The sequence below is a fragment of the Physcomitrium patens genome, chromosome 11 (assembly GCF_059467195.1).
Source record: "Physcomitrium patens ecotype Gransden chromosome 11, ASM5946719v1, whole genome shotgun sequence".
NCBI classification, from domain to species: Eukaryota; Viridiplantae; Streptophyta; class Bryopsida; order Funariales; family Funariaceae; genus Physcomitrium; species Physcomitrium patens.
The window spans coordinates 6,628,313-6,638,612 of NC_143420.1; the positions used below are offsets into that span (position 1 = coordinate 6,628,313).

General features: G+C 37.3%; 1 protein-coding gene across 1 annotated transcript; it reads right to left on the reverse strand.

Moving 5' to 3' along the window:
- Positions 1-6,307: 6,307 nt before the first annotated feature.
- On the reverse strand, positions 6,308-8,689 carry LOC112288277 (uncharacterized). Its single transcript, XM_090254215.1, has 3 exons — positions 8,186-8,689; positions 7,389-7,700; positions 6,308-7,210 (listed from the first exon to the last, which is right to left on the reverse strand). The coding sequence occupies exons 1-2, from the start codon at positions 8,568-8,570 to the stop codon at positions 7,483-7,485; spliced, it is 603 nt and encodes a 200-aa protein (XP_090110341.1). The 5' UTR covers positions 8,571-8,689; the 3' UTR covers positions 6,308-7,210; positions 7,389-7,482.
- Between the last annotated feature and the right edge of the window lie 1,611 nt (positions 8,690-10,300).

Sequence of the window (10,300 nt, forward strand, 5' to 3'; positions counted from 1 at the left end):
GATATGCAAATTGATGTGGTACATTTCAAACCTCTTACTAAGTAAGAAAAGACTCGTTGTTGTCAAGAATGATTGTACTTATATTGAGTAGAACCTAAGCCCACTGCTCAACATTGCCCAAAGAAGCGACGCAACTATAGAATAATGAATATAGTGATAAAAAAAGATAGCATGTCGGAAAACAAATTTGTCCAGCTACAATAAGGACCATGCGACTGGAACCTTGTACAACGCATAGTGAAGGTCCTATCTTCTCCTCAAAGCCCTCTCCATGTTTTATGATAAATGTTATTCTAGGACCTAAACATCACAAAGCCTCTGCCTTGTTAGATTCAAGAGCCTTAGCATGTTTCTTAGATGAAAAAATTGCTAAAAGATATAGCATACTTTTAATGAAGAAAACTAAACATATTCATGTAGAAGTCATAGATGGTCGTCCATTGACTTGAGAAGATGTTACTTATGAAATCTTTCTTATAGAAATAGCAACTAATAGTCATAGTAGTTTTGTAATATTTAATATCATTAGATCTATTTTTAATCCACTCATTTTAGGTTTATCCTGGCTAAAAAAATATAATCCTAAAATAAATTGGACTTCTCGTAGTCTTGACTTTTCTGAAAGTATAACAAAGATCATAGTCAATCAAGTAAAAAGTCATAAATCTAGTATAATTAAACCTATATTTGTAAATACAAGAGCTTTCTTATATGCTGTAAAACAAGGATCACCTTATGTCATTTATGCCACACATGTTTCTATTGGTGAAAAGACTTCAAGTGGCATTCCAAGCCAATATCAAGTTTTTAAGATGTATTTGAAAAAAAAAATGTGGATATTCTTCCAAAACATCGTTCCTATGACTGCTCAATTGACTATCAAAAAAGAGTATAACCGCTCTTTGGACCAATCTATAATTTATCTCAAAATAAATGGCTTGAATTCAAGAAGTATAATGAAGAGAATTTGGCTAAGAATTACATACGCCATTCCAAATGTCTAGCAAGAGCTCTAATTTATTTGTGAAGAAAAAAGATAGATCATTGCAGATGTGTGTCGATTATCAAAGACTCAACAAAATCACTATAAAAATTAGGTACCCACTACCTTCGATATCTAAATTCCTTGATTAGTTGAATTAAGCTAAGATTTATACAAAAATAGATTTAAAAAGAGCATACAATTTGGTACGCATTAAAGAAGGAGATGAATAGAAGACTATATTTCGAATAAGGTATGGACATTTCAAATACAGCATCATGCCTTTTGGACTTACAAATGTACAAGCAACATTCCAACATTTAAGAAATGATGTCTTTCGAGAGTTTTTAGATAATTTTGTTGTCAATTACCTAGATGACATCTTAATCTATTTAAAGAACATAGAAGAATATGAACTTCATGTTCATCATGTATTATAAAAACTAAGAGATGCGGGACTCTATGCTAAGTTAAAAACGTGTATATTTCATACTAGTTAAATCGACTTCTTAGAATATATCATTTCAAATGATAGACTTATGATAGATCCTAACAAAATTCAAGCTGTTATGAATTGGAAGATCCCAAAAATGGTAAGAAATGTCCAATATTTTTTAGAATTTTTCAACTACTATCGGATCTTCATTTAAGTTGCAGCTCCACTTATACATTTGACTATAAAGACAAACTTCAATGGAATGAAGAAATAGAAGTAACATTTTAAGCTTTAAAGACAACCTTTGTATCTGCACCAATCTTGTATCGCATTGATTTTTCTAAGCCATGTTTTACGGAAATAAACGCATTAGACTTTGCTTTGGGTGCCATATTATAAAAAATAGAAATAGATGATAAACTTCACTCAACATTTTTTTAATCTAAAAAATTTTTAACAACCGAGATCAACTATGAAATCCACGACAACGAACTTCTTACAATTGTAGATTTGTTTCAAGAATGGTGCCATTATCTAGAAGGTACTTCTAGCCCAATCACCGTATATACGGATCACAAGGACCTTGAATATTTTATGTTTGTACGTTTTTTGAATCATCACCAAACCCGTTACAGTATGTCTATGTCAAGATTCGAATTCAAGATTTCTAGCAGTAGGATATTTTGTGTACAATAAAACTTTGGAACTAATAGCCAAGGACTTTTGGTGGCCCCCAATGTAGAAATTAGTCAAAGATTTTGTACAATCTTATGATGTTTATTCAAGATCAGAAACTCCTCGTCATCGACCTTATTGACTTCTTCAACCATTAACCATTTCAAAACAATTATGGTCTTTTCTTTCTATGGATTTCATCACAGATCTTCCAATCTCAAGTTCTTATGACTCTATATTTGTGATAATAGATCGTTTTACCAAGATTGCACATTTTGTACCATGTATAAAATCTATCACAAGTGAAGAAATGGCTAAGCTCTTTCTTGACAATATCTATTGTTATCATGGATTACCCAAGGATATTATATTAGATAGGAGAACTCAATTTGTATCAAGATTTTGGCGGACTCTTTTCAAGATTCTAAAAGTGGATATAAAACTATCTTTAACATTCTGTCTTCAAATTGATGGACAAACAAAGTGTGTTAATCAAGTTTTGGAGCAGTATTAATGATGTACCATTAACTACCAAGAAGATGATTGGACAACTCTTATGCCATTGGTAGAATTTGCTTATAATAACACTGTAGATTCTTCTACAAAAAAGATATCTTTTTTTGCCAATTATGGTTATCATCCACGACTTAATACTTTTGACTTTTCAAAAGTTGATAATTCTGCTACAAAAGATTAGGCTATTCATTTATCACAGTTACATGCAATGATGAAGGTGAAGTTAAAAGAAGGTCAAGAACAACAAAAGGTCAATGCGGATGTCTATCAAAAGGAACGATGACCATTCTATATGGGAGATAAGGTATAGTTATTTCGTTGCAATATCAAGACCACTTATCCTTGTGACAAGTTTGACTATCGAAGGCTTCGACCATTTTCTATTTCTGCACAAATCAATCTAGTTGCATATTGTTTACACTTATTACAGTCAATGAAATCCATCTAGTATTCTATATGTCTCTTGTTGAACCATACAAGATTGTAGACATACCAAGAAGAAGACAAGCTCCACCTCCTCTTTTAGAAGTGGATAATAATGAAGAATTTGAAGTAGAAGAAGTCTTAGATTCAAGGCAGCGGGGAAATAAATTAGAATATCTTGTCCATTGGCTCAGATATGATATTAGTAAACGCACATGGGAGCCAATAAAGAATCTTACAAATGCAACAAATACGGTGGAAGCTTTTTATCGACGACATCTATCAAAATGAAGATGAAAACCTTTTTTATAAAAGAAATAAGATCAAAGCAAGATAACATTCTACTTTCAATCTTTGTTTGTAGCATTTTTGTAGTTGTGACGGTGGAGAGATAGAGAACCAACAACCAGTAGATTCAAGTCAAGAGCCTTTATTTACTTACCCGCAGGATGAGACATTATGATTGTCACAACCTTCAAGTCGACGTAATTGAGATGAAGATCCTCAAAAACGACATGTTCTTCTTCAAATAGATGGCAAGATACAATTCGTTTGGTATTATGACCTTGGAAGAGAATCTCGATGTTTGGTGATTTTACTAGAGGTAGGAACAATTCGTGACGCTATTCCAAATGTTTTATTCGAAGGAAGTTATGAAGGCATTAACTACGATCAAATAACTGGGTGGTCTTCCTGCCCTGGTATAGAACACTACCGATGGTTGAGAGGCCCTATAAATCATCTTTGAAGAGAACAAAGATCAGAGTATGTGGCGAATACAATTTGTTGCATCATAGGTTTCTTCAATATATGATAACCGCTCCTTATGGAACTCGTTTCTAGAAAGGAGGGTAATGTCACGGACATACACAGGTAAATCAATAATTACATGTATAAATATTTAGAAGTAAGTAAAAGTAGATAAAAGTAAGTTAATTCTATAATATATGCTATGGAAGCTTCTTAGAAGCTTTATAGATGTTGCTTTGATTTTATAGGTATCTTTAATTGACTTTTTGGATTAGAAACATGGTCAATAAGTTGGCCATGTGCCACACATGTTGTTAGCTTGAAGACCAAGCTAACTTTGTGGCCTACATATACAAAAACTTGCCTTGTAAGTCAAGGCATATGTCCTACAAAGTCAATATATATTGGAGGTCCTATAGAACATCGCCAGGTAGCCCTTAGTTACATAATATATATAGAGATAAGAGTGAAGCCTTCACTTTTGTCAACTCCTTTCTTGTTTCCAGTCTAATTTCAAGGATCTCGAGTTTTCTTGGCTTTTGACAATAGCCAATGTAGTTTCTTTTTTAATATACATATCAAGTTATTTCTATTCATTCATCTTTTTTTAAGAGAAGTCTCAATTTTTTATTTGTCTTTATCATGTTCTTGACCTTGACACACGATCACAAATTCGACCCCTCCTTCTAAAGGATGTTGTGGTTCCAAACTTTTGCCTTTGATAAGGTGTAGTAAAAACTTGTACTTAATCTATTTCATAAGGTTTTTGTTTGTTTGTGGAGTTTTTTTAAAATACTTTTTATTAATAATAGTAATTAATTAGAACTTGAATGAATCATTATGATTATATATACTTTGATTTGAGAGCATTTGTTTTCACATAGTTCCACCAATTTTAGTACAAAATATTTATAAACTCTGTCCTACCAATTCAATTGATGTTTTGAATTTCAAATATTATATCTAGTTTTATGAGAAGTAATTATGAAATATTTTAATAAGTCATAATATACATGAACCAATTTAATTGTCTTCTTTAATATACATATATGTAAACCCAAATAGATTATTGTTGATTATATAGGGGTGATATTTGAAACAAATTCAAAAGATACATTAATTTGAAAATTTTAATAGATAAATGAATCATTTAAATTTAAATTTTGGATTTTTTTGTTATCTTAGAGAAGGAGAATTATAAAATTCATTAGCTGGTACAATAAGAAGGGATGTTATTTCTCTCTACTTTTTCAAATTTCTATTAAAATATTTCATAAACTGCAAGGTCATTTAGCAATTGCTGGAACCTTCATAGTGGTGACTTCTTTATATTTATAAAATTTGATATCATTAGAATCATACAAAATGTTCATACTTGTATACATAAAAACTTTATGTTGAAGAATTTATCTTTATTTATGTCTTTTACAATAAAAAAGTGATGATAAATTGACAATAAAAGTAAATATGATTATTATGTGAAATAAAATTGTGTAAGCTAACAATCTTTAACATAAAAATAATTATACAAATATCTTTTAACAAACCAATTAGTAGTTGTAAAAATCTAATTTATGCTAAAATAATAAATAAAAATAATTAAAATCAAATACTCATTAGACACAAAATCTATTTACACATGACATATAAAGGATTAATAACAAATAGCTACTATTCAATGTTGGTAGTACTATTAGAAATACTGATATACCAATTTTTTTAAAAAATCAGATTCTTTGTAACATTAATAAAAAAAAATTGTTATAAATATAAAAAAAATGTATGGTAGCAAAGCTAAAATTTAGAACATAATGCAAGCAACAAAATAAAGATTTTATAGATGGCATGTGATTATATATATATATATATATATATATATATATAAAAATTGACAAAATAAAGATTTTATAGTTGATATGTGATTATATATACATAAATACATGTATTAACAAAAAAAAACTTAAGTCACTGTTTAAGAACTTTAAAATTTTAAGGATATATGTATATTTAGCCAAGACCTTAAAATGAGTCTTTTTCTTTAAAATACCTGAATGTTTGAATTCAATAAACAATCTTAACTAAAAGTAAACAAGACAAGTCTCATTGAGAGTATTGAATAAGTTTATTTTAATCAATTATAAATAGATAAATAAATAACACCGTTATTATTAATTTTTATTTTAAATAACCTAAATCAAAACTAAGATAACTTTTCCATACACTTGATAAAGATAAGGGAACTAATACTTCAAATTGACAAGTACTTATATTCTAAAAAACTGAACAAATGAACAAAAATCCAAAATGTAGTTCCACTTTCCAGTCGTGGAAAAAACTACTCAGACAAAGCAAACAAATAAGTAAATAAATAAACACCGGCAATGTTAAAAAAAATCAAGTACCAAAAAACAAAAAAGAACAAACCAAGAATAAATACTACTTGTCCAAATGCAACACAGAGAATACTTTAGGACTTCTGAATCCAAATTTTCGTAACAAACCAAACAGACATGACACCCAGAATATAGAACCTGCAATGAAATCTCCATTCTCTTAATGGAAATTGTAAATCAATTTTCACACAAGGCAACCTTCATGCATCACATCGGAGGCCTTGACATGCACCCACTACCGACATGTCCAAAAAGGCCAGAGTCCACAACCAGAGTCAGTCAATTGTTGACACTGAGCAGTTCCGTGACGAAGAATTCGATGCAAACTGAGAATCCATCGAAGTAAACTGATGCTCAAATCATGAGGATGCACCCATCTCAATCCAACCGAGCTACACACACAGATTCAACACACAAGCGTGAACGATTTAGAACACGAGCAAGCTGTGCAAAGGTGTGGTTTTTCTAGTCTGCATTTTTGTGCTACCGACATGGTTGTTGTGCGAGGAGCCATCACACGGATCCACGCCACAAGTTCACGATGAGAGTGAGCGAGTGAGTGAGTGAGATCCCCGCCCTCATATGCCTTCAACTCGTTTTGTCCAGCTTCTTCCCAATGCGTATAAACTGGCGGCAGAAATGCATCACCCCTTTGCGCTTGGAGTTGGTGCAGTCGGATCTGGTGCTTGCACTGCGAGTCAAGTCACCGACATCGTGCTGGCGGCAGGAATAGTCTTGCACAATGGGTGGTGAGGCTCGCCTACAGGAAACACAATCCAGGATTGCTTGCCTCACCCCATACTTCTCACTGCATGCTCTTGCTATGGCCGTTGTAGTACCCTCATGGAGCCTGTGCTCTCGCATAGATGCTGCTTTCTTCATCACGGAGTGAATGTGGTGGTGATCACCGACGTTGAATCCTGTTTCACCGCCGGAGCTTGTCAGTAGGTCTGATGACCTCAGGCGGTTGTATCTCATGGATTGGGAACCAGTCAGTGGATGTCGTCGTCTCCCCGTTTTCGTCTGCGCATTCTACTGGAGAGCCGAAGCGACAACAACAACCACCACCACCACCACAACAACATCAGATTCTCCCTTGGGTTGTGTTTTCGTGATTGCAAGGGGCGTATGACGGATATTAGCCATCCCTGCGTCTCTCGCAGGAAGGTATTTCTTTGAACTGACGGCGGGGTGAGGTGCAGATGGTCGTTACCGTTGTCTGGAAAAGCGTGCACTGTCGGACAAGATGTTGACGACGCGTGATCGGTGAGGGCGTTTAGCCACTCTTGACTGGGAGCGTTTCGCAGTCAAGGTTTTCTCTCGATGGACGCTGAATGTGAAGGTGCAGTGGTTGAATCTGTCCGCGGCTTCTCCTCCTGCGACAGTCTACCCGATGGAGATGGGGAGAGAGGATCACGGAAGGAGTCCAGACCCTGTTCAGCCTCGTCCCACTGATCGTTTGTGCTCACTGAGCCCCACCGCGCACTCAAGGACGTCGTTTCCGCTGACCCCCATCGCCCACTTCCTGCAGATTTTTTTAACTTCAAACTTGAGCATTGGTAGTACCAACCATGTCAATTGCTCGAATAAGAAAATTTTATTCTCTCTAGATTGCAACTACTAGCTTCCCCCAACCTTAGCAGTCCATCCGGTGAATGAGACACTGGAACGTTCAAGCATCTTGGGGTAAGAAGTTCTCCAGTGACCGTGAAACTAAAGAAATCCCTTGAGAAAACCCAGGAAAATGGCGCAGTTCTCTATTGTCTTGGAGGCTTACCAATCTCAGAGCAATGAGCTCTTTACACAAGATGTTGCATTAGCCACTGGTAATAAACTTGAATGGTTTCCTTAAAAGCGGAAGACGAGGCATACTCAAAACTATGACCTTTCCCCTGCTTGATGCCGCAAAACTTGTGATAATGGCTAGCAGTCAAGACATCCGAGGGCTGTACCCAACAGGACCACGAAATTTGGTGATGAGGAGTGAAGCGAGAAGGAAAATCATCTCACCTTCAGGATCCTGGGAATCACACTTGCCGTCCTGTGCATCGTTGGGCCACCTCTCACTCGAAGATCGTGACCGGATATCGTCATTAGCAGTCCCAACTTCACACTGCTCGTTAAATCTGCGAGACCCGGCATCCTGAGACGCGGCCAGCATTTTCAAAGCTTCGGTCAAATCGCTGGGGAAAGGCGGGCCAGTTGCGGATGAGCCCACAGGCTGCGTGGGCCGCATATTGGGCGAGGAGTCTCGTTGAGGAAAGGCAGATCTCTCTGATAGCCTCCATGGAGACTGCGCAATGTCATCGTCGACAGAGTAATCCTCCGGACTCCCATTGTACAACACATTGTCACATTCCGCACAATCCTGCCGAAGCCTCGCATACCTCTTCATGTTTTTCGAAGCGTAGTCTTCACGCCCTCTTTGTGAGAGCTTCTTCGAATCCTCACCCCGAGGTTCATGGGTCAACCTCACGTGCCATTCCAATATTTCAGTGCTACAAAACCGCAAGTCAGAGCCATACCGCTAAGGAAATCACCTCTGAAGGGTTCCTATCGATGAGCAAGACCAAAACCATCAAACTCTGATCATATCAAACCCGAGGCTACTAAAAACGGGTTTGAAGTGGATCCTCTCATCGTCAGGATTGAGAATCTCGCTCAATCGGCATTCCATTCGCAGACCGTGTGCATAATCGACCCGAACCCAAGATCAAATGCGAAGCGGAGACATTTCCATGCCGCAGAAGCTGCACTAACTCCGCAGGCTTTCACAACGCACTCGCAACAGAAATTGGGCATCAACAAGGCTGTTTGGCAACCACCAACCCCTTGGCTCTGAACACAGACATCACTGAAAGCAGTCGTGGAGAGACACATTGATGACAGCCCCGTGTCTAAGGTCGTTCCAAACCGATTACAACCCAAGCACGCGCCAGCACGCATGAAGAAAACCCACAACAGAACGCAGGACGAAGAAGGAAACGTGATCCAACTCAAGTGCATCACCCCCACACGAGGCTAAAGATCGTCCCGGTTCATGCTCCTCATCAATCGACAACGCTAACAGCTTGCAAGCGGCGCATTCAAGATAGCGGAGGCAAGCAAAAACCCAATTTTAAACCAGATCAGGGATCCTCTAGGATTCATTCCCTACTCTCGGGCTCTTCTAGCTACGATCCTTACCATAGTGAACTCCCCTACACAGACAATTCCAAATCCGGGTTAACTAACCCCTCTCCCCACTGTGGCAATCTGATCAGAGACACCACCAGCGCTCAATACAAACAGACTCCAGCTCCGGACACACCGTCCGAGCCATGCCAAGAGCATTATGACCCGGCGGGTGTTCCCCGTCCATCCCTCCTTCGCTCCGAAAATCTAGATCGATCTGCAACTTGTTCACCTGGATTCCGTAACAACCCAGCTCTGGCTCGGGATCTTCATTCTACAACTGAACCACCTCGGTGACCCATATCGACAACTACCAGACTAGTTGAAGCTAGAATCCACACATTCCAACTTGTCGACCACTGTGCCAATTCTTGCCTGAGCTTGGCCACCCATTCACACACATACACACACAAACAGAACTATCTGTATATAACACACACACACACACACGCATGCACACACTCACCCACACATCAGCGAGCGAGCGAGCGACCGAGTGAGAAAGCATGCAATCAAGCTAGAATTCTGGGGATGGTGAATGGTGATGGTGAATGAGACACGCCCACATTGATAGTGAGCTTTTTGAATCTGATCAGGTGCTGCTATCCAAAGATTCATGCCAAATATGGCGAAGCTGGAGGGTGCAACCACATTGGCTGCGTCTTAAACGGGGAGTATTAGGGTGTGAGTCTTTTTGCAGTTCTTTGATGAATGCTTTGTGGGATTTCCACACTCTGTGCCCCCACATTCTCCGTCTCAATCCTCAATTTTTGTTTAATGTTGGACACTTTCTCACACTTGTCCATACAATTTATGGAGCATAAAACTAACACCGAGTTCCTCTTTTTTCATGTTTAGGGGCTTTCTCGCTTTCTTTCAGCTATTGCTCTTTCTTTTGAACAAAGTAAGCAAATGCAATATGCTTAGTTGTGTTTGGCTGATGTAATGGTT

Bases quoted from the DNA above. Each gene is read 5' to 3' on its own strand.
- LOC112288277 (XM_090254215.1), bottom strand. From the start codon at position 8,570: ATGAAGAGGTATGCGAGGCTTCGGCAGGATTGTGCGGAATGTGACAAT. The intron at 7,701-8,185 runs GTGAGATGATTT...AAAAATCTGCAG, and splicing joins TGATTCCCAGGATCCTGAAG to GAAGTGGGCGATGGGGGTCA.